Consider the following 24,825-nt stretch of genomic DNA (forward strand, 5'->3'; position numbering starts at 1 on the left):
CAAGGAGTGTTGAACGGATGTCTTAACAGAGTCACAGTAACGCAATGATCCACGGGGAAGCTTGTTCCTGGTACCTGGTGCTTGAGAGACTTGGGGCGGATTGTCATCCCTCACCTTTTTTTCTTTTTTTTTAGTTTTTTAAGATATTTATTTTTTAAAAAAAAAATCCACCCCTAAAAAAGATAAAGATATTCAACATTTGAAATATTTAGGGGAAAAATCTGTTTTTGGAATCCCTCCTGATGAAGGGTATCTTCTTCCAATCAGCGATGCACTTGGAATGTCCTGTAGTTCCGTAAAATGTGAGCAGAGTCTATTTGGACATGCAGGTCGCGTCCCCAGACTTTCCGTGTCGATCATAATGCACCTTGATCTCTCCACTGGTCTAAGAGGTAAACCCTGCCCCCGAAAGAAAATTAGCTAAACTCATCCCATAATTCAAATTTCACCGTTGTAAAAACTTCCTTAAAAAAAAAAAAAGAAAAGGTCTAAAAAATTTGACCTTTTATGTTGTAGGCACCGATCTTACCCGTACTTTTGCGATAGGTCAGACGTTGAACTAATTCGGGTCTGTGCGAACCTGGTTGATGCTGCATCTCTAGCAATTTCAGATTCCACAGTGAGTGCAACATTCCCCCTATATCTCCGCTCTCTTTCTTTCTGCCAAGGAATTGGTGGATCGCCCTGGTCTTTTCTTTTGTTTTCTTTTGTTTTTGTTTTTTCCCATTATCTTCCTTGAGTCTAGTCTCTCTCCACTTCTCCACCCCCAATCGACTCTACATCTATGGTCGTGCATACCTTCAGCCAGAGCTACTCCAAGCCCAACAAATCAATATTTTTTGGACCTTGGAATGTGAGAGAAAGACCAAAAAAAAGTAAGAAAAAAAAGCAAAGAACTACAACCCTCGGGGAACAACTAGCATCCATCCCTCTGGGTCGAAGAAAAGTCCGCCCCAACGGTTCGGATGGTGTCGGCCTAAGGCACTTCTGTCGGATCTATCACGCGTCAGTTGAAACCTGAATGATTGTCCATTTGAATGTGCATCCATTTCGCTCTCTATCTGGTTAATCGTCAGAGGCAAACTTTTTTACATTCCTCGCTCGTTTCACGCCACCACTCGTTTGAAATTTGCTCCGTTTGGATAGCGATCGGCCTCGAATGTTGGTTTCTGCAGGTCCCGAGTCTCCATGTTCCGGATCATTCAGTGATTTCACTGCCTGTGTATCACCTACATGTATGGCCTAGTGGATCGACAATTAAAACCATCATAATTCGGGGTTAAAAAGGAAATTCTGGACCCTCAGGGTGGAAGGCGTTTTCTCGGCCCCTCTTTCGTCGATCGTTTTCGCTTTTGTCCGCCGGGGCTACTCCGGATACTCCACTCCGGATGCTCACTGCTCTATATCGACGGTCCGATCGAGCCAGGCTCCCCCACTCCAATTCCCTCTATTTCGTGCAGATTGACTCTTGCCCTTTCTTCGTCATGCTTTTTATTGATGCACCAGCGCTATCTCCCATGAGCTCAAAAACCGGTTTGACACGCTTCTTCAAGCCCTTATTGGTAAGGTGCATGGATTCATGCAATTGTTTCAAAACTATTGTGCTTGGAATCCCGAAAACTTGGAACCTTCGAAGTAAACCCGCCAAGACCCAAAATGGAAGTTTAAATTTTTATTTTTAAATTTTTTTTGTCGATCCCCATTGGATAATTGGATTATTCGATGATATGCGTCCGCGGAGCTACCCTTGCCAAGTCCAAAAATTTCTACCGCTTGGAATTAAAAATAAACAAGTTAAAAAAAAATTACATATAGATATCAAAATATTTCTCAACATTTAAACTTTGCATCATTGATATTTTGATCCCACCAGAGCTTGTCCATTCATTTCGCAACGCCCAGACCTGAGTGCAGCAAGGGCGACCAAATCCCAGTGCTCCCCCAGATCTTTGAGCCCCTGCGTCTGAACATTACATCCATCTGGGGGCTTTGCCTTTCGATAGACACAATGACAATCATCTAAAGATCCGATTGCAATAGTGGTTAATACCTGAGCCTCCGAGAGCACTACTGAAGCATCCATCCAATCAATCCAAATGCCATTATCATCGGAAGGTTTCGATGGCTGGGCTGTCGTGGCTTCGAGTCATACCGTAGTCGGCACAACCGCAGTGGCCTCCTCGGCCACGCCACTGCGATCGCCGGTGGCTGTGGAATAAAGTGTGGCTTGTCTGGGGGTGATCGGCAGGCGTCCGAGACTTCGTACATGCCTTTCCCATCTGCGGCTACAGGATTCACAAGGGATCTACAGCGCTCAACTCGCCACCGCTGCTCTGACCACGGGATTTTCGCCTTCTGGGAGATGAATGGGTCCCGTGAATACCTGGGATAGCGGTGACTCACTGAGGCTCTTTGCGATGTCTAGTCTTCGGTTGATCGCATTACTTTGTTTCAGGTGTATACTAGCTGTGGCGACTGAAACGGATAATCTCGTGACGGAGTAGTTGTCGTTTTCTGATTATCATCGCATACTACAAGGGTACATACCATCGTGGATTGATGCGCTGGTAGATAGTCGAACTGATTTTTCTACCAGAAAAACAGTGCAAATCCCATCGCCTAGTCCACACACACACACCGTGCAAATCCCTAATTGGCAACCCTTGTCCGGGCTTATGTGGTAGGGAGAGGGCTGCATTAGCACGATTTCTCACTTGAAAGGTACCAGGTACCCGGAACAAACAAATAGAGCTATCAAATTTGGCCCTCTGCTGAGATTCTCCCCCGCTTCCACGAAGCTCGAAGAACTCGGAGTTTAGACTGCAGCCCAGATAATCCAGATGGCCTAGGTGATCAGCAAGACATGCAAGTCTCCCTCTCCCCGCCATGACAGCACAATTGCCTATTCTGTCGTATGTCGTAAACAATTTTATCAGAGTCGGCAATAGATGGCCGCCCATGCAAACTTTCACTCGATTGTGGCCCAACATACTTGCCTGTCTGTTGTACTACCTATTATGGTGTCGAACCACTGATCGATGATTGACATTGACATTCTTCGGTATGTACAACGCTCCTCCCCGTAGTGTCACCCGTGTCTGGGGGGCTGCAGGTGCAGCAGGTCCGTCAAGTACCACTGACGCCACTACGAATGCCCATTACTGGGCGTTTCACGTTCAGATTTCATGGTGAAAAAAAAATTTGGGTTTCTGATGTCATACCAATACTTCAACTTAGGTTCGATAGGCATGTTCCAATAAACGGTATACTCTCTTGAAGCCAAAGCGCTTGTTTAATCGAGGACCGTGCTAGGACTGAGTCTAAATGTCCAAACATGCATTGCTGTCTCTCTCGACAAAAGAATTCAGCGATCGGCTGGTTGAATGGCAGTAGAAAAAGACCCTGAGTGCTGATCATTTTATCGGTGTCGCCAGAGAAGTAGTCTCTTGTCTTGGCATACGGAGTAGATTTCCTCACATTGTGGGCTCCAGGGGAGTGAAATAAGCATTATACAATTTGAACACTGCAGACAGTGGTTTCTCTCAAAGAACATCCGGGATTTGGGCCAGATCATGCAGGGACGAAGTGGAGCGGCCTATGGGAAGCACGCGTGAGAGATCGAGGCTGCACAAGTGATCAATAGTACAACCAAATAGCATTGGCGCAGACGTGATTATGCACAACTCCAAAAATGGCACCTGGTCGGTGCTCGTTGTAGCTCTCTCTCTCTCTCTCTCTCTCGGTGTGTGTGCCCTTGGCAATGGGTTCCCTCCCGCCTACACCCATCCCCCCTCTCCCCTTGCTTGTTGACTTTGGTTTCTTTCTTCACATAACGGCCTCTCGTTCGCCCACTAAGACATTTAAAAAATTATTGATTTGCTTTTTTAATTCGATGTTGCTCCAGTGAATACTCCACGTTGACTTGCATTGCCTTGCATAGATTTCTTCCCGGTTTCCAGGAACCATCTTTATTGTGGCAAAGGTCTATGTGCCAACTTCCTGGGAGGGCTCTAGGTCAGCCCTGTTGAGTTGTTCTTGCTTAGTGTTATTGGACCGTGTTCTCCTCTATCTAGCCTAGTTACCCTTCGAGGATTCCTCTATACGCATCCTCGTGTACCTGTGAACATCTTACCTGGGAACCGGTCTGCTCCCAGGGGCCCGACGTGAGTCGTGATGAAGGGAGCACACACATAACACTTCGATACTTGATACCGCGATTCGCGACTCGCGTCTGAAACTAAAATCCAGCTCGATCGGTTCCCAGAACTTGAATTGTCAATCAGAAAAACAATTAGGAAACCTTACAGTGTCGCAAAGATGTAGCGTTGCAATAATCCCACCTGTATCACATACCAGTGCAAGCATACTGATCTGCTCTATTCACTTCAAAGCCCCATACATGCATGCCCGCTGCCACAATCTTATGTAGCCCAGTCTATATTAGTACCAAAATAGCTACGGATGTACATAGGGTAGGATGAGCATGCGCCCGTAAAAAAAAAAACAAAAAACAAAAAACAAAAGTAAGAATCGAGGCTTCAATAAGAACTGGTTCACCCCTGCACATCGAACTCTCTGGAGAATGTCAGACATAGGTGCTTTTGCAGGAACTCTGCAGAGCACGAACCATGTCTAGCCTACGCGGCCGGCGACGAGGCTCCCCCCTGATTGGTGAGAATCTGGTGATATCATATTATCACTGGGGCCCTTACGCCTACCCGCTGTTTGTCTGGCCTACTTGGGATACATACATGCTGTTATTAGATGCTGGTTTCGTTTTCCCCAAATATTGGCTCCAGGGCCGCCACCCCGGTGCTTGACCATGGGGATGGGGGGGGGGGGATTGTTTTTCGTAATCTTCTTATAGTGTAATGCTTTTGCAGTGTCGTGTGAGGTTGGGCTTGCGAGGGTCTAGGCGTGTTCTTTGTGCTTGGGGTGAACTTTAGTCACGCGGATCAATGAAGCAGGGCTGTCGTATGCCATTTTTGATTTCCTTGGTTTTCTACATGCTCGTTGCGGGTTCGGATAAGGCACGGCCGATATGTGATCAGATGAGAGATGGATTAGTGGTCATACGCTCTTCGTGTAGGTTTCTGGGCAAAAAGGCCAAGTCAAGTTGGGGAGCAGATAGCGTAGAACTCTATGGCCATCATCTTGGTGTCTGTCAGATTTTTTTAGAGGAGAATCTCGTTTTTGATCTGTAAATTAGTATTCTGGACAGCAAAGTTTGTAGCAATTTGGCTTTCAAAGGGGATGTTCGTCCTAGGGAGCACGTAGATGTATGAAGCATAGCAGCAAACCTCTGGAAGATGGTGACTTGACCTTCCTCTGAACGGCTTATCTATTTATCTTTTCTGATTTCCTTTCTGATGTCTTTTCTGTCTTTCTCCCATCCTCTTGGGGCCAAAAACAACAGACACATAAGTGGCAAAATTGTAAACACCAAAGATGCAGGGCAGCCTCCAACCTTCGTAAGATCTGAGAAGAATACCGTCAACGAGCTTAGTCTAGGCTCTAGTAGTAGTTCTTGGATGCGCCCATCCTTGAGGGACATTGCTCGTTTGTAGTGTGGTGGTAGATGGTTTGCAGTTACTGTGGCACTATCGAGTGGGATTCTACTAGCGAAGCTAGTTTGACCGAAAAAACTTGCTACATTAGTATCATTTCAGACCTATAGTTTGTAGAGGTCAACTCACTCCGAATATCTGCTGGTAGTGTTTTCTAAGTGGTGGTGGGTTGATATATTAAGTAGTTGTACGGTAGCTTAAAAAATGCAAGTACAGAAACAACATATTCTAGGTCACCTTAAGCATAGCACGTTGTTCTAGTAGCCAAAAAAGCAACCAGATAATCTCAATCATTTTACAGATGGAGCCAGACGAATGATGTGATGTACTAAAAATTCATTCACTGTCCTGGGTCTCTGCCTGCACTTGCTAAGAAATTTGCGTCCGTGCCGATAGTGTTTTGCACTTCGCAGCGTCGGGCTCATCACGATAGCATGTTCTAGCAGTTTAGAATTCGAAGTAAATGTAGATTAACTCAATTTAAAGTCGACATAACATATAAGTGAAGGGAAGGTTGGTGAGCGATGATATAAACAGATGTCATATGACTACCCTCACCTTCCTCCAACATTTCTCTTCCTTTCCACAACCACACTCATTACCCCTCGAATACATCCATCCTAGCTGGTCTAACCTTTCCTCCTGTCTACACTTTTTGAGAGATTTGGGGAATATCACCGAAAAGAGGACAGAAAAAGACCCCTGAAGGCTAAAACTTTTTCGGTCGAGTTATCAATTTGTTTTTCATTCCCCTTTTGTTCAGCGACATATCAAGATCGGGTTACTCGTGAGACGGCCACCGCCAATGTGACTGGAGTTTCTAAGTAGACTTGAATGTATCTATGACACCTTACTTACAGTTCTACTCTAAGCAGGAACAGGCAAGAAACAGTCCAATTTTTTGGCGTTCCAAGGAAATTCCAATAACCTTTAGATTCGAAGATGAAGTGGAAGCGCGAGCAACCAGCTCACACTGCAAGTTAGCCTGAAACATTGGTAGAATGTAATGCTAACCTTGAATTATTTCTTAGAGCTGGGAGCTAGGAGAAGAATACCTGTTCGTCCTTATTCTCATATGGCTGCATACTAGTCATTCCCAAAACAAAGGAACCACCGTTGTAGAGGAGATGGGCGGATGTATCTGCCCAACAGAGAGAGCTCGGCTTTCGGCAGATTTTGACTGCCGTCAATGTTACTTGAGCTGTCGGAAATGTCTGGACAGACCCTGGCACCCACAATGTGCTTTACTCCGATGACTTTAATGAGCCTTCTGTGTCTGCTGTAGAACTTGAATGCATCGAGGCATGCAACGGAAATAAAGTCAAAACCTAATCTGAGACGACAATGAGGCAGAAGATAACGATATTTGAACGTGGCATAGTTTGTCAAATTGAAGAAAACGCTATTCCTCTCACTTGCTATTTGCTATGACCTAAATCTCGCTCTGATATGGCGCATCGACAATTTTGCTGCCATTTTCACTCTTTCATGCTTATTGCTCATGGCTCGTGACTCAGGGCTGATGGCTTGTGTACCGACGATGGTCTTTTGTGCCCATCCCGTCCTTTTTATTAGTAGCAGCAGCCTAGCAGAATGAACCATTCTCACCCTGCAGATAGAGGAGAATAGAAAGTCAAAAAAGACTATCTTTTATTTACGAGGGTGTATGAGGTGGAAGGTGCGATGCAACCATTAATCGTAGACATGTTGATATGACGTGATACTCTCTACATTGAGAGGTTATGATTCACTCGTTCACTATGCCGAACTTGTCCTTTACTACGGAGTAGATGAGTCCTACAAAGAGAGGCTTGCAAGAACGGCAGTCCTATCCAGGAAGTAAAGACGCAAATACCAAGATTCTCGCATCAATTTCCTAACGTGAATAGCTGTCCAAAGACCACAGACTCGGCAACCACTCAAGAACACGGCGAGAAGTTGGAAGAAATGCCAACTTATCCACATGCTGCAAGCAAGTGGCTGCCCGCGTGTCCCAAGGCCGAACCATGCGGGGGAAAAAAAAAAAAGTCCATTGCCCACATTTGAGTCGTGACAACCCAAAGATAACCAGCCGGGACGAACACGTATCACCAATCCTCGAACAGACAGTGAAACACGAGGAACCCAAGAACCAATGATCTGGATAAGTCACCAGGATAGATAAGAATCTCATCTCCGACAATGCAAGCCCAGAGCCGAACGTGTCGGACTTCACGACGTGGGCGCCACCCGACTCCCGCTCGTGTGCAACGGAAAGCCGCAGACCAAAAAGGAAAGCAAAAAAGGCCGGAAAAGTCTTCGCTAAATCCTCCGAGAAACTCCCCGGGGATTTCCACGATCTCCACAGTGTTGGCGGCGGTCAGATTCGAAATCTCAAAGTGTAGGTTCGGGCGCATACAGAAAGCGAGACCGACGGAAACTTGCATATTTGCGTGGTCAAGAAAATGCGGTCAGCAATCTTCGTTGTGAGATATCCCTGTATCCCCTCGAGACTTGTACGGCTCATCTTTGTTGGGTATTGGTTTGCCGCCACCCTCGCCTGGGTGAATGAGTGGCTCATGCTCTCTGGGCTCAGACCGATGGGAACGGCATGAAGGTGGGGTTACGTTCCTAGGAAGATGTCGTAAAAGAAACAGATCACACAGCTCATTCTCCAAGACCACGTTTCTCCTAGTCCTCCCGGATGCGTTCATGCCGGTTTGGTTTCACAGAAGTCCTTGTCATAAGAATTCAGGGACATTCTGTCTTTGATACCATTTGATGATTTGAGCCTTATACGTCAAAGACGTGGAGTTGATGAAAGTGACGGACTCCGAGTTCTAAACAACACTCTTCAAATGGAATTTTTTCATTGGATCCAGTGTCCAGGATAATTACGGAGTAGAAAGATCAATACAAGGTCAAAAAGCCAAGACAAAGAAGAAAAAAAGAAAAGAAGAAAAGAAGCACCCGAAGCCAACGGCGATTGGACTCGGAGAACAATCTTAAAGGGGGAATGGCGTAATCACCAACTTCCTTGCCTTTTGGCTTCTTTTTCTTTCCCCAATGCTACAAATGAACGCAATGAACACCTTCACAGAAATTGAACCGCTGTTAGCACACGCTAAATCATTCCAGCACCCAAAGAAACTACTGATCTCCATCGTGTGTGCTATATTCTTGTTATCGGTCGACTTCGGATTCTTCTTGTCCACTGCACCGCAAATCGCTGTCTATGAGGAAATCATCTGTCGAAACCAGGCTCCTCTTCACAGAGCAAATAGGACTCTGATTCCAGAGGCCAACCCGTGTAAAGCAGAGGCTGTACAGGCAGAACTGGCGCTTGTGATTGGATACCAAAATGCATTCGATGTGGTGCCTGGTTTGTGCCCTTTACGATAGACTGACCTTAGGATGCTAATGATTTTGGAAATGCAGGTCTTTTACTCTCGCTGCCATACGGTGTCATGGCGGATCGCTGGGGGCGAAAGCCTCTCGTATATCTTAGTATGCTAGGCATTCTCCTTGGGGAGATCTGGGTCAGGATAGTTTGTAGGTGGGTGAAACTGGTTGGCCGGTGTTTTACTGAATTCGTAACTTAGGTCTATGGTCAACCGTCATTCCCCTCCGGATGGTCTGGCTGTCAGCTGTGTTCAAGATCATCGGCGGTGGCGACCAAGTCCTCACGGCCATTGCCATGGTTGTAGTAGCTGATATCTTCTCTGAAGATGAGAGGTACTTGGATGATTTGATCGTTCTCTGCTGTGAATTCTAACAACTATCCAGAGCAACCGCACTCTTCCGTTTACAGTCTTGCATCCAAATCGCAGAAATTCTGGCCACCCCACTTAGTGCTTATTTGATGACCTTTGGTCCAATGGTTCCCTTTATGCTATCAATTTGCATCATTGTTGTGGGCAGTATTCCAGTCTTCTTCCTCCCCGAAACTCTCAGAAACGCCAAGGGAATGCGAGTCAATCGAGAAGGCCCAGAACAGGATAGCGAAGGCGAGCAGTCCCAGCCGAGAAAGCGGACAGTGTTGCAGGAGGTCATCCGACAAGTTCGCGAGTTCACACAGTCCACACGTTTCATTTGGACTGATTCCAACATCTGTCTAATGGTTTTCGTGATGTTCGTCACAATGATGAGTCGACAATCCACGAACCTACTTCTGCAATATGTGTCAAAGAAGTTTGACTGGAGTATTCGTCGCGTATGTGCCCGTTCTCTCTCGGTCGAATGGGAAAAACAAATTAACCAGAATTTAGTCCAGTCTCTTGATCTCGCTGCGCGGGATATTTTCTATCGTGACATATTTGATCATAATGCCAATCCTGACATTCTTAACCGTCAAACACTTGAACCTCCATGGGAAACGTAGCGACCATTTCTTGAGCAAAGGTAGCGGCGTGCTTTCGATCATTGGGTTCGTCATTATCTCCATCGCTCCGACACCGTCTATCTTGATCGGTGGTCAGGTCATCTTGTCAATCGGTTCATCATTCACAGTCACCACACGCAGTCTGGCTACTTCACTCGTACAACTCGACCATGCTGGCACTTTATACTCGGCAATTTCCATTGCACAGGCCCTGGGAACACTTGTTTCCGGCCCAATATTTGCCAACCTCTTCCGGTTAGGCATGCATCTTGGAACTGCCTGGATGGGACTGCCGTTCTTGCAAGCCTCTCTCTTTTTCGTTGTTGCCGTCATCGCCGTTTGGCACATTCGACTTGGGCTATCTCCACGGGCCAATGAGGAGGAACAGGACCCGTTCTTATCTTAAATTTCTATAATTCTTGGTTCCATTTCATTACATCCAAGCAAGCCAACACGGGTTCCGTGATGTGGAGAACGCACTGTCAGCTGCACGGACGAGACACTCCCGTAGAATTCTAGGATTGTACCTAGAGATACCCACAACAGCCATTGTCTTTTTCTAGTGAAGCAACACCGGCTTTCAGATCCAGTCCAAATCGAGGGCTACACATTTTGGTTCGTCAGCGTTGGGCGATCGGCGGATTTCCATCTTGCAGGGTCGAGGCATCTTGGATTGACTTGGAGCAACAGTCGGAGATCCGAAGGAGTAGCCCGGTCAATGCAGAGGCGTTTTGTCGGTCTTCAGACGCAAACCGTCGGACCAGGATTTAGCGCTTGAGTGCGTTGTGGATTTCTGACTTGTCATTGGAGAGAAGGGGGGAAAAATCCACCACTCACCTTGCCCCGCTCGATGATCGTCACCTACTTGGACTAGCACTACTCCGTACGGTCCTTCATGGTACTTATGCCCCCAAGGCGATCGGTGTACAATATAGCGGCGACATCCGAGAACAAATCAGCGTCTTTCTTTTGGTGCATGTGCTACATTGGCAATGTATCCCTGAGCCCAAGCATAAAACCGTTCGATGATCCTCTTGCATCTCTTCACTTAGCTCAACAAACCTCTATTCAATCTTGGGGGGAAAAAATGGTCCAATCTCAATCCTCAATGGGCATGCTTGCCCTAGCAGCAATGGGCCTAATCACCGGTACAAGCGGGCACCTTGAAACCTGCCCGAGCAGGACTGCTTTCAGCTGCTCGAGCTCCTCCACCCAACCCACCTGCTGCTTCAATTACCCAGGTGGTACCCTCCTCCAGACTCAATTCTGGGATACCAACCCGTCATCCGGTCCCGACGACTCATGGACCATCCACGGATTGTGGTACGTAAAAACTGACATTCAACCTGGTCTACAAGACAATCACCCCCTTGTAGATACCCGAAGTCATAGACCATAGACTGATCCGTCCCTTCAGGCCCGACAACTGTGATGGCACATACCAGTCGTACTGCGACTCGGAGCGCGCTTACTCAAATATCACAGCGATCCTGCAGGGCCAGGGTCTCTGTGACCTGGTCGACTACATGGAAGAGTACTGGGTTGATATCAATGGGGATAACGAGAACTTCTGGTCGCACGAGTGGAGCAAGCACGGTACTTGCATCAACACCATCGACCCCAGCTGCTATTCCAGCTATAAGCCACAGGAGGAAGTGGGTGATTTCTTCAAGAAGACGGTTAATTTGTTCAAGAGGTTGGATACGCACAAGGTCTGTCCTCTCTCTGCCCTTCATGACATGTGCCGTTCGTTTCTGACTGTTTCCCAGGCTCTTGCCGCTGCTGGCATTACTCCGAGTACATCCAAAACCTACACTCTCAGCGCGATCCAGCAGGCTCTTACTTCCATGCATGGCGCCTCGGTTTACCTTGGCTGCTCTAGTGGCAACTTGAACCAGGTTTGGTATTTCTTCCATGTCAAGGGCAATACTATTCATGGAAAATACAAGGCTGTCGATGCGCGTAAGTTTTCTTGTTTTCTTTCTGGTGGGTTCTTTTTTGCTGACAACTTGATCCTTTTAGTCACTGCTTCTGGCTGCCCAGACACTGGCATCAAGTATGTGCCCAAGTGAATAGGGAACGGGTTTGATGTGTCCTGGTCATGATGGTTCTTGTGGATTTGCAAAAAGTGTCGCTGAAGTGGTATTTCTGGATGACTGTTATAAATAGTACATGTTGACACAGATTCGAAATCTCGTTAATCTGATATTATGAGCATCTTTTTGATTGATCGTAACATTTCACTGGGTAGAAAGGTAAACTGGTCGTTATACCTCACGGCCGTTGACCACATGGTCATGTTTGGACTCGAAGTTTTGAGGCAAGGAGGTATGCCACTCTCGTGAATAAATCCTGGCCCTGCAGCAGACATTGAGCACAAAGCCATTTTAGGCACCGGTGAGTCGGGTGAGGCTTGTGGTCGAGACCTCACCCTTGCGATCGGATTCAAGTGAGCCGTTGCTCATAAACAAAGACCGTAGGAGAGTTTCGTAATATCACGACTCCGGTAGCCATGTCCTGATAGCAGCCTGCGGCGGGGAGGAAAAGTGTATCTGACACCAGAAGGGGTTTGGGTAGAGAACGCACGAGGGCTGTTTTCATGCGCCCTTGAGCCGGGCAGCCCGCCGTTCGTCTTCCCTCTTGTCTTCCATACGACCCAAGAAATCCATGCGACCGATATAACCCTCCTTGGCTTTGCTATGTGTGCGTAGCTCGTCCCTGATACCCGCCGAGTCAACGTACGAGGCCCAGTCGAGTCTTGACTTTTCCACGGTGTTGATTTTGGGTCCGCGCGCACCCTTGTCATCAGCAACGACTTTCTTCTCCCAGCTCTTCTTAATCGTACCGGTCGGGTTGGGGTCGAATCGCGAGATCTTGCGAAGCGGTCGCCGAAGGTTACGAGCGGCGTTTGATGCTGCGGCATCCTCATCGGTGTGTTCGACATTCTCCCCACCCGACAAAAATGCCTGAGCCTCCGCCGAGTGTTTGGGCACGACCTTCTCCTCGGTGATCCATTCTCCGGCAAATTTGTAGGTGCGCTTGATCTTGATCATCTGATCGACGTGCGTGGCATGGCCGATTCTGTGTTCCGCATCTCTGGCACCCTGGTCCTGTGCATTCATTGGCTCGGATTCGGGAGCGGATTCGGGTATCTGCTGGGTCTGAGGTGGCTGCAAGCTGGTATGGCCTTGGGGGGCATTCATCTGCTCCCAAAGGGCGTCTATATCCACGGTCGCGCCGTCAATTCCGGCCAGCGGTTTGCGCTGTTCTTCTTGTCTGCTCGGGAAACGCGTATTAGAACCCGATATAAGTCAGTAAACCTTGACTAGAACCGAAAACTCACGTTTGTTGTTTCATTGCGCGTGTTCGTACGAATCCTCCTGTTCCTCCTTCATCGTCATCCATGTCAATGTCGTCATTATCCTCGTCGCTATCGCGCGCATGTTTGCCCTTGGGTTTCTTTCCCTTGGCCTTCTTTTCTTTCTTTTCCCTCGCTTTTCTGATTGTGGCTTCATCTCCAGAGTCGAGTTCTGCAACCTTGGGGAATTGAGATTGGGTGTCTGTCTTTCGTTTCTTCTTTGCGGGTTCTGCGGCCTCATCGGCATCGGAAGATAAGTCGGAGTCGTCGGGTGCCGCGTCTAGCTCGAAATCTTCATCCTCGGCAGAGTCATAGGCCTCCTCATTGAGGTCCTGATTTTCTGGCAAAATAGGGGTTGTCATGGTCAATGTTCTTTTCGCGTGCCAGGAGGAGATCCAGACGGACAAGGCGCAGTGCAGTGTAGAAGGATGAATTTCTGCCAAAGGCGGTGTCGCAGCTATGTATGATGTTCGTCATCTCCAACTTCGGATAGATCAACCCATCTCTGCAATCAAAGCTCTACTTGTGCTGGCCTGAGCTCCTACAAAATACAGCTGAACCCAACTCTCTCAAATGGCACATCTCATCTCTGGAGATCTCATATGCTGCTACTACTGGCGGCACTTCTGGAAAGCATAAACCCATCCACATCATTGGCAGTCCTGGACATCCATCTGCTGCCTGCTCCCTTGATGAACACATGGGACTAGATTGCGATTGTCACGATAGCATGGTAGAGGATTGACACCTGGGGTAGCAATGAAACAAAGAGATAACATTCACGTTTTGATAGAAGAAGAAGAATAGGGAAGAAAAATAAATCTTTCCCAAAACTGACAGCAGTAGTCAGAGGAACAAAAGGACCCAAGAAAGCAATATAAGAAAGAGTCGCACTGAACTACTTACTGTTGAGATTCATAGCAGTACCAAGCTAGGAGGTGGAGTTGTGTGAAGAGAAGTTTATAAGGAGTTGGTGTCCATCGCTCAAATGGTAGAGCTTAGAGCGTTTGCGCTTTGCCTTCTGTTCTACGAACATTATATTTCAGATGCAATTTTTTTTAGGTGTCTTTTTTGATAAAAATGGAGCTCCCCTCTGGGCCCTTGTGGCTAGTGAATAATCTACTAATTTCCTGCCAGATAAAACCCTCGACTGTCGTGATGGACACCGAAGACTGCCATTATGGCGTCTGTTGACTTGGGCGATTTGCCCTCCAAATCCCTCAATGCTTATGGCCAAAATGTACCTGGCCCTACAGAGAGCGTTATTAGGTATGTACCCACAGTCTCCCAAGGAGGCCTAAGGCGCCCCAGCCTTGCCATCATCATGTGCGGTCAGACCTGGGGGCAGACCGTGAGGAAAATAGCTGTCCCATTGTGCTGTTGAGTGGTAATAGTTTGGCAATTTAAAATTCAGATGTTGTATCTATTAAGATCGCGATCGCTCCGGGTATTCTTGGGTGTGGGATCGTTAATTTATGCGCTTATGGCAGGTACGATTTAGATCGACCTCGTTGTATAGGAAGGTGCGAAGTACTTAGTTGGATCTTCAATATCTTTCTACATCATTCTACATCTTTCTACTATGGTAGACTATGTTATTGAGACATCATGGTATCATGATTTACAAAGGCAAGAAACGATTCCCAAGTATGGATATGGAGAAGATCTCGATGAGGGATGTGCGAGTAGCGAACTACTTTCCATTGCATGACTAATATTAAATGCGACAGTACAACATAGGAACTTGTAGCCAGTTGGTGGAGACTTCAGATATTCCTAATGCGGTTCTGGTCATTCACCATTGGCCAACGCAAGCAGAGGCTTCGACTAAAGAATGCAACCCAGAGATCTGGAATGCGACATCAAAAGGGGTCATGATGTCGCAGAAGCACCTTATAATCAACTCCCATGGTACCTCGCAATCCTGTTTGAGCCAGAATACTGCTTTGGGGGAATTTGTCTTCTGGTTCGATCTTGAGTTTCAACCAAACTTGTTGTTTAGGTCTTCATACTAACCCGGCACACGCAAGGAACCATCTTTTATAGTTGGCTTATTCAATCTCTCTCTTCTACCCACGTAGTTTGCTTGGGCATAAATGTGCATAATGCCTGGCTGAGAGTGTGGGCCTGAAAAAGATTTTCCATGCGGGAGCTTTCTTCGGACTCCCCCTCCTGTCAACGCTCCGGGAATAGACACGGCCTTGAAAGAGGGCCCAATGGTTTCATTGTTTTTAAGATGAATGTAACGTTCGAGATCCAAAAATCCAAGCTCCCACACATCCAATATAAGATCGTCAGTGAGTCAACTTGAACTTTCACTCTCAAATTCTACTTTATACCTATCGGAACGCATCTTCGCATTTTTTTAAGTCCTTGTATTCGTTTATATAGAACTATTCATCATCCAGATGCATTTCTTTACTACTAATCTCTCCCTTCTACTTGCTGCATCGGCTACACTCATCGCCGCTCAAGATGCAACACCCACATCTGCAAGCACAAGCGGCAACTCGAACTGCACTTCCCAAAAGTAAGCTGATGAGCCTCTAATCGCCTACGATTTGCCACTTAAGATTTGCTTCTTATAATAAACAGAGTAGTAGATTCATGTGTCGCGATCATGAAGCGTGGACTCGCAAAGTGTGCTTCAAGTGATTGGGACTGCAAGTGTTCAGGCGCTGCAAACATTGCCAGGTGAGTAGACTATCTTTCTGACTCTTGCGATTCCTCAATAGAATGCACCTCCGACCCCCAGTACTAACATACGTGAACAGCTGTTATGTAGACTGCTCCGATGACGATCCGGATTCGTCCGCAGCCAAACAACTCAGTGTAAATGATTGCGCTACCGCGAACGCATATGACCAAGGAGAGACCACTGTTGCACCTTCATGGACTCTGCCCGGGTCTAATGCCGCACAACCTACAGACACAGATGCTAGTCTAACCATAACTGGCAGTTCTTCTACCACTGCTGGACCGACTAAAGCCTCTATTGTGAATGAAAAGTCAACGAGTCCATCAGAGGGAGCTGCAGTTGCAAATTATGCTGGTAGCTGGTTGGCTCTTGTCATTTTAGGAATAGGGGCTGCATTTTGAGACTGATGGCTTTGGAATCTTTACTCTGGGATATTAGTTAGAATGACAGCATACTTAAAAGCAAATCATGTCCTACATCTTGCTGCAAAGCATTTAATGCAATAAACAATGACCCATGGTTAAGTGAAAGGAAACCACAGAGAAATCGAGCCCGTTTCCCTCAGCGAATCAATTCCTAGCATATATTTCACCATGAACACATTCCTTCTACTGAACAGAGGGACACATTTTTATTCATCAATAAGTTATCCACACGTTTCAAGACCTGTCCTGCCTCTTTTTTTTAATTCTACCTGTCAACCTTGACAATAGTGAGAAGAAATCTACAAAAAGACGTTCATCGAGACATTCAACAATTCTACCAGAAAGAAAGAAACAAGATACGTCGCTAGGCCACACAAGCGGCTGACCATTTTTGTACATGTAGATTGATGAACCAACGCCACACTTACGCAGCACCCAAGTTCTCCAGAAGTCGCCAACTCGTCAGTTGCGATGCCCCTGCTTCGTAGCAATCTCTTACCTCTTGATTTGGAATTGCTTTGTCTGACGACAAGAAATTTCCCGCTGGAACCACATGCCAACAGTAGCAACGAGTCCCACCAACACCTCCATTCCAAGATGAACACGCAACAACGCAAAGCCAGTACGAGTGTTGATGCAGTCACGATCGAAGTGACGGGGTACCTGAGTGCTGCTTGTCCCGGTTTTCCACTTGCAGGTCCAGCTGTGGAGGCATTCGTTCTTGCTGAACCCTGCTGGGTAATCCGAGAACGGTAGGCAGATTATAAATAGGATGCCAACCAGGGTGTTTGAAAAGCCTGCGATGGCTGAAGCTGAGGCGTAGATTTTAAGTCATCAGATACGGGAGTGTGACTGGATTGGTGTTAGTTTGTGGTAGCAGGAGTGGCCACACAATGGGAGGGGTGTTAGACTTGGGATGGCAGAAGCGTAACCGCGATATATACCAAATTCAAGATGGTGATTATACAGCCGCGCGAAATGGCGACGATTGTTGGATGGAGGTCAAAGTTCAAAGGCCACAGTGCGAGACCGGCACTCGCCTACTGGGAGGTGTTCTTATAATGTCGCAAGGGCGGGGCTTCGCACGCTACAACGGCAATAGCAACACCGAAAATCAAGAAAGATAGACCACGTCGTGCAAATTGAATGACCGGATTCCGTTCCAGAAAGTTTGATTCCTCCATGTCTGGGGATGAGTTTAAGGTCATGATGAAGGAGTGTCGTTGGGTCTTGTAAGATGATAAAGAGGGGCCGACGGAGAGTGTGTAACTTTCAATGACAACCTTGCCGGCAAGGATACTCCTTGAAGTTGATATGAAGGAACGAAGAACCATTCAGGGGCGATGATAGAAAGGGAGGGGGATAAAAGCAAAGGCAGGTACTATGTTCAAACGACTCTGTCTCAAATGATGTCAACAGATATCAGCTGTGATATGTAAATTTGCGGAAACATAGTCCCAGGATTGATCCAAGGGACTAGTGTAGCAAGCGCTATGCTATCACAAAAGTAAACCAAATGAGCGCGTCTTCCGAAGACGACATTCAGCCCGTAATACTGCAATAAGCTATGCAGAGCGCCTCAATGGGAAACGGCCGCGCTAATTCCCCTTGGGGGGTTTGAGTTGAATTCACAGGACCGTCGGGAATTTTAGTGAGTGGCCTTGCAACTGGGGGTTGTACATCCCCGGAGCATAATTGCCTACCATTCAGACTTGGCAGACACATCGGGGAACAAGCACTAAAGCGCCTACTAGACCCACAGATAGAGTCTGCGCGTGGTTTGTATCAAATTTGTGGTTGAACAACAGGTCTCTTTCGTCTCAAGGGTGGCCATCGTGACCTATGATAAGAGATGGCGAAGCGCCGAGAATTTGTACCTGGCCATCAGCGGCAAGGATGATTCAGGAACACCACATACCTACCTGCCTTGTTTATTCGAGGTATCCTCGTATTCCTTGTATAGATCTAGGCCTTGGTTTCTGTTTATCAATGTTTCTCCCTACCCCAGACGTGCCACCGCGTATGGTAAGTGACAGAAATCTGACTGTCTGAAATGTTTTGGTTGAAATGACAGGTATCAAATTCTCCGACTCACTAAAAATGACAAAAATTGTTGAACGAAATACAGCGTACTTTTCCACTAGACCATAACAAAAACCAAGGTTCCTGTTTATGGCCTAGGGAGGCCGTAATTTGAGGTTTGACAAAAATCCCTATTTATGCAATCTATATAGGATCTGGATTACTAATCTTCGTACTTTTGTTGTGGGATAGCCGAGTCCCCCGAGGTTATGTATGGTTTCCTATATATATTGTACCTAGTATTCTGATACACCCCCTAGTTTTTAAAGCTATTCGGAGCTTCAAGAACTACCTGTTTTCACTATTTAGGTGGTTGTCAGGGTGCGGGCTTGCAGGACGGTATGATAGGAGATGACTGGTAGGAACAGGTCATAACAGATCAGATTCCCATTGACAGGTACAGGCAGGGGCAGGCTATTATACAAGACGTAGCTCGAAGAGCTACAACAGGATCTAGAACTGAAGTTCAGATGAACAGGTCGAAGATCACGTGCCGTGATCTTCCTCTAACTAAGCATCACGGTTCGCACCGTGACATTCTGTGATATTAACGAAGTTAGGTCGGGAAGGACGAGTATACTCTTAATAACATGAATATATACCTTATTATTCTCCTTTAAAGCTATGTAAAACCGGTGTTTCTAGTTAGCTTAGTTGACTTCTCCTTTAAGCTTTGGGACGATTTTTGTCACGGTGCGAACCGTGATGCTTAGTTAGAGGAAGATCACGGCACGTGATCTTCGACCTGTTCATCTGAACTTCAGTTCTAGATCCTGTTGTAGCTCTTCGAGCTACGTCTTGTATAATAGCCTGCCCCTGCCTGTACCTGTCAATGGGAATCTGATCTGTTATGACCTGTTCCTACCAGTCATCTCCTATCATACCGTCCTGCAAGCCCGCACCCTGACAATTTTATGTTACGGACCTACCCGTCACCAATCAGTGGTGACCCACCAGGTACACAGATGGGCCACCGAGAGCCAATCAAGCAATCACGTGATCACAGGAGGAGTATATCCCTGCACGGGGTAGGATATACTCAGAGGGGTCGATCTACCCCGGGGTGTAGGATATACCCCAGGAGCACTGGCGACCCCAGGAAGCGAAGGATTAGACTGCGGCACGATCCGCAATATCCGCGGATATCCGCAATCCATATCCGCAAAGTGCGGATTTGGATATTTTTTGATATCCAATATCCGCAGCCTTGAGGATTTGGATATGGACCTCATATCCATTGGATATCTGCGGATATCCAATGGATATCAAACAATACAAACATGCCTAGACTCGTGACCTCAAGGGGTATGCATTATTATTATACATTCCTATGTATTTTTCGTGTAATACTTGGTACTCGAGGTTGTTAAATATCACCAGGTAAGTATAATTTCTGACCTCGGTCAGAAATTATGGGTGGAAGGTCAAGCACTGCTCTACTTGTAGTAGTATACAATTGGAAATTCTGACCGAGGTCAGAAATTATGGGTAGACGGTTAAGCACTGCTCTACTTATAGTAGTATACAATTGGAATCTCTGACCACGGTCGCAAATCTAGTCTTTGACCACGGTCAGAAATTCAGTCTATGCTTTTTTGGGGGGTTTTACGAATTTGAATCTTCTAGGACCTATTTGCTATTTACAGATCTAACTGGAAGCCATCTGGTAACCTTGGCTGTTTTCGAATCCGCCCTGAACGACTTGGAATACTCCCATCGACCAGCATCTCTGGAAGCTCATCATCCTCTTCAACAGCCTCGCATGGTCGTTTTTGAGGTTGTTTTCCTTTTGCCCGTCTACATCGCTCAGCCCTATCATCATCCGAGTCATTATCACCGCTCTCAGTGTGCTGGGTAGCCTCGAGTCCAGTCTCTTGATCCTCCTCCTCGTTATCACTGATAGGCTCTAAGACCTCAAGCTGTGGTAATGATCTCCGAGTTTGATCTAGCAAAGCAGCTTCACTTTGAGATAGATGCTCTTTGATAATCTCCAGCTCCTCTTGCCGAAGATCAAAGTTGGTAGCAAACTGATGCAGCATCAGGCCACGGATTGTACTCGGCTTCAATTGACCACGACGGTAATGACAGATATCACGAGCACAATTGAATAGTCGTTCAACACCAGCACCACTAGCAGGGATAGATAGAATGTCCCTTGCTATCCTAGCTAGGGTCGGGAAGCTCTTCTCATATTCCTTCCAGAAAAGTCGAGGTTTCTGTCGCTCAATTCCACGAGCAAGATATTGTGCAATCTCGTCGTCATCTGGTTTTGTAAGCTCTTCCAATGGCTGGTTCTGGGATGCACAAGCAGCATCAAGATCACAGTCATCATTCTCATCGATGGCTACTCCAGAAGTCTCCAGTGCCGCTGGGTCATTAGTATCATGCGTAAGCATCTTCCTATATCGATCGAACTCTCGGCTCAGGACCTCTTGATAACGATTCGCATAATCAATATCGCCCTGCCAATCAGTCGAGGAAAAGTAACGGAGCTTCTTTGATGGAGAGAAGATTGTTGCTAGAGCGTAGATGTCACCATAAGGCTCGTATTCGGTGGCAGTGTAGTACTTGGAGAGCTTTTTCTTTGCTGTTTGGAGTGCCCATAACATCCGTTTCTTCCAGATCACACCTTTATTCTTAAGCTTCGCCTCGGCTGCATCGAGATGAGAGAAAAGCTTATTGTAGATACTGTAGATATTGTGTGCGGTAATATCCTTTGTCTTTGATAGCATCATTGTGAAATCAAAGAAGGGCTTTGTCAGAAGAAGAAGATACTCGACTTGACGCCACTCTTCTTGATCGAGCTTGAAATAAAGATATTGATGATCAGTACAATACTGATCATAGAATGGCTGGAGCTTCTTGGCACGGTTGAGCATCAGAAATGTTGAATTCCATCGTGTCCGAACATCTTGGATTGGAATCAATGCAGGCTCCGGCTGAAGGGCTATAAATGCCTCCCGACGTTGTGGGCTTGCATTAATAAAGACTGCTAGTCCTCGGATCTTCCATACTTTTATTAGTCTAGCCATTATAAGGATCTAGGGGTAGAAGATATACCTTTTTCAATGTATATGTGATCTGGATACTGCCGGAGGTATTGCGCTTATTCTGGAAAGAGTGGGTTTTTTCCTCGGACCACTCTAACTCGATCTCCTTATTGCTTGGCACTGCCTTAAGCTTCCCAAGAAGCTCATTCAGACTCGGCTGGATCACATGCGCGATGCATGGAACGCGGAAGATTGAGAGATCTGATGAATGCTGAGACTGAAGGTGGTCCTGGACACTCTGCATCAAAGTATTGTTGTTGGTTGCGTTGTCTGTAGTCACTGATAGGACACGATCCGAGATACCATGCTCTGTTAGGATCTGGGTCACGGTTTTACTGAGATTTTCACCAGTATGGGAGCCATGAAGAGGCTCAAAGCCTAGAAGAATCTCACAATAATCCCAGTTATGATCGATAAAGTAACCAGTGATAGCCATAAAGGCCTGCTGGAAAGGAGAAGTCCAGCAATCCAAGGCTATTGATAGCCGACACCCCTCTGGAAGCCTCTGTAGAATCCCCTTCTGGTTATTCTGGATTGTTATATCGAGATGACGTCGAATGGTTCGTGCTGATGAATTGTAAGTTTAGTGGATGATTGTTGAGCAACCTCTAACATGCGGTGGAATTGGGGGTGTTCGATCACTCGAAAGGGTAGATGTGCAGTCGAAATGAATCTCAGAATAGCATCGGAGAGACGGTCTTGGGTAAATGATATACTAGTGGTACCTGGCTAGATTAAAGTACTCAATGTTAGCTGCTAAATTGTAAAGAACTTAACCACTGTAGTAACGCCAGTTAAGTACCCTGGTTGACATACCATTCTTTTGATAAGCTGGTCGATTCTTAGGCCACTTTTTTTTTGAACATGCGCCAGTTTTGAGGTGCGCTGTCATAGGCGAAGAACCAGCACGCCGGAATCTTGGATGGCCAATTGTACAGAGACATGCCTTGCACATAACCTTCGGCTTTCCATTTTTGTCATTCGCAACCTGGTAGAAGCTGTCCCAGATATCCGATTTGCTTTTTGATTCCCATCGAATTGTATTCTTAATATCAGACTGAGATCCATACTCAGTTGTAAGCCACCAACTAACGAATTTATTGCGTACGTCCTCCATGTCATCACATATAGAATCAGATGGATATAAAACCCAGTGCTTTTGAAGGGGAGGTCCAACACGAGTAAGGGATAAGGGCGCAAAAGTTGAACGAGTTAAACGAGTCGGCGATATCGATGGGACCGGTGTTTGGATACCCAAAAAATCAGAGAAGTTGTCAGGATAAATCTGATCAGAAGCTAAATCCACATCCGAATTGGTGAATGAGAACTGTGATTGAGACATTGAGAAGTTAACAATTATAATATATAGTGTAGTAGGGTGCTTAAAAGAACAGAGAAGCTTACATCTAAACTAGTAGAGGTTTTCAGGGCCCCTGAATCAGGGGTAAAGTAAACGTACTAGGATATTCTGACTTAGACTTACTTTCGATATGGTTTACCTAAATGATTGGCTGTATTGTATATTAGTGCGGATAATTGGAGGATATCCTGCGGATCTTAAGGATATCTTGCGGATATTTTGTGGATATTTTGTGGATATCCACAAGATATCCGCAAGACATCGAAACTCGCAAAGTCCGCATTTTGAGAACTTTTATCTCGGGTTTCTCAAGTTCTAGTAGTCAAACGGATTAAGAAAATAATCAGTAGACAGCTGGGACTCTTAGCTTTTATTTGAGCCTAAAATCGAACGAACTTATCCAATAATAAAGGTTTTGATTTTCCATGTTCTATCTCCTACGAAGTTTATCATAGTTAACAGTAGTTAAATATATATTTCTACATGTAATTTACCACAAAATCGTTAATCTACGGCCACCTTTACATGAAAACGTTGGACTAAGAAAACTACGACACCACCTACAAATACTGTATAAGGAGACCTTCGATACATGTCTATTTCCTAAAATTTCAAAGGGCCGACTGTCGATTGAAGGGGTTGGTTCTGTCAGGACCAAACATGCGTTTATTTCAGTGGTAAGGAAATATTGGTAAGCTGCATTAAGATCATGTGACAGGCTATAAGGGGGAAAGTAAGCGAGAGTTATGCTAGTGCGGATATCCAAGGATATCCGCAGTGCGGATGTGTCAGGGTGCGGGCTGGCAGGACGGTATGATAGGAGATGACTGGCAGGGACAGGTCGTAACAGATCAGATTCACATTGACAGGCAGGTACAGGCAGGGGCAGGCTAATATACAAGACGTAGCTCGAAGAGCTACAACAGGATCTAGAACTGAAGTTCAGATAAACAGGTCGGAGATCACGTGCCGTGATCTTCCTTTTACTAAGCATTACGGTTCACACCGTGACAGTACCCCCTCCCTTAGAGCCGAGCTCCGTCGAGGCGAGGCTTGTGGGGGTATCTTCGGTGGAAGTTCCGTATGGTTTCGCGGGCGTGGTCCAGGTATTCAACAGGCTCTTCAGTGGGTTCGTCGTAACCAATCCATTTGACGGTGTACTTCAGACGCGGGCCTCCTCGGCCTCGTCGTTCCCAGCGGGAATCTAAGATGTCTTCAACTTCCCATTCTTCCAGTCCTTCGACTTCGACAGGCGGTGCGGGTTCAGTAACTTGTCCATTTACCGGGTTCGTGGCGGCAGGCTGTAGCAGGCTGACGTTAAACACAGGGTGGATCTTCATACTAGCAGGCAGTTCGAGCTTGTAAGCGTGTGCACTTATAGCTTCTAGGACCTTAAAGGGGCCTAGGTTCTTCCAGTCCAGTTTCTTCTGCGGGCGGAGGGTTCGGATATTCCTGGCGTTCAGCCAGACCAGTTGTCCAGGACGGTATCGGCGGGCAGGGGCGCGGTGACGGTTCGTTTGTTCTTCGTATCGGGCTTGTGCGGACAGTATCTCGGCGCGGACGTACTCAGTCAGTTCTTGCATTCGTGTAGCGAACTTTTCCGCGTCTCGGGTCGCAGGGTGACTGGCAGGCTGGGATGGTTCGAACCCGATGCGGGGGTGGAACCCATAGTTCGCGTAGAACGGAGAAACTCGGGTGCTCTCGGGGTAATGAGAGTTTGCAGTGAATTCGGCAAGCGGGAGCCATTCAGACCAGTCATCCTGTAAGTAGGACACATACGCTCGGAGGTATTGTTCCAGTACGGCGTTCGCGCGTTCAGTCTGGCCATCAGTTTCCGGGTGATAAGCGGTTGACAGCAGGTTGGTGATTCGCAGGCGCTTTGTCAGGTGTTTCCAGAATTGGGCCACGAACTGGGGTCCTCTGTC

The 24,825-nt window shown here is 46.6% G+C and overlaps 4 protein-coding genes across 4 annotated transcripts; 3 read left to right on the forward strand and 1 right to left on the reverse strand.

Annotated features, from left to right (window-relative positions):
- Positions 1–8,630: 8,630 nt before the first annotated feature.
- On the forward strand, positions 8,631–10,333 carry Pdw03_5019 (MFS multidrug transporter, putative; the record flags this gene model as incomplete). The annotated part of the gene is made up of 5 exons (XM_014683221.2): positions 8,631–8,928; positions 8,985–9,098; positions 9,149–9,281; positions 9,333–9,759; positions 9,815–10,333. 5 exons carry the CDS (start codon positions 8,631–8,633, stop codon positions 10,331–10,333), a joined length of 1,491 nt encoding a protein of 496 aa, XP_014538707.2.
- Positions 10,334–11,035: 702 nt separating this feature from the next.
- Positions 11,036–11,999, forward strand: Pdw03_5020 (Ribonuclease T2, putative; the record flags this gene model as incomplete). Its single annotated transcript, XM_014683220.1, has 4 exons — positions 11,036–11,250; positions 11,345–11,639; positions 11,697–11,889; positions 11,950–11,999. 4 exons carry the CDS (start codon positions 11,036–11,038, stop codon positions 11,997–11,999), a joined length of 753 nt encoding a protein of 250 aa, XP_014538706.1.
- Positions 12,000–12,524: 525 nt separating this feature from the next.
- On the reverse strand, positions 12,525–13,647 carry Pdw03_5021 (SWR1-complex protein 5; the record flags this gene model as incomplete). The annotated part of the gene is made up of 2 exons (XM_014683219.1): positions 12,525–13,203; positions 13,271–13,647. The coding sequence occupies 2 exons, from the start codon at positions 13,645–13,647 to the stop codon at positions 12,525–12,527; spliced, it is 1,056 nt and encodes a 351-aa protein (XP_014538705.1).
- A 2,258-nt stretch (positions 13,648–15,905) lies between these two features.
- On the forward strand, positions 15,906–16,384 carry Pdw03_5022 (uncharacterized protein; the record flags this gene model as incomplete). Its single annotated transcript, XM_014683218.1, has 2 exons — positions 15,906–15,979; positions 16,060–16,384. The coding sequence occupies 2 exons, from the start codon at positions 15,906–15,908 to the stop codon at positions 16,382–16,384; spliced, it is 399 nt and encodes a 132-aa protein (XP_014538704.1).
- Between the last annotated feature and the right edge of the window lie 8,441 nt (positions 16,385–24,825).

This window comes from Penicillium digitatum, chromosome 1 (genome assembly GCF_016767815.1).
Source record: "Penicillium digitatum chromosome 1, complete sequence".
In the NCBI taxonomy this organism is placed as follows: Eukaryota; Fungi; Ascomycota; class Eurotiomycetes; order Eurotiales; family Aspergillaceae; genus Penicillium; species Penicillium digitatum.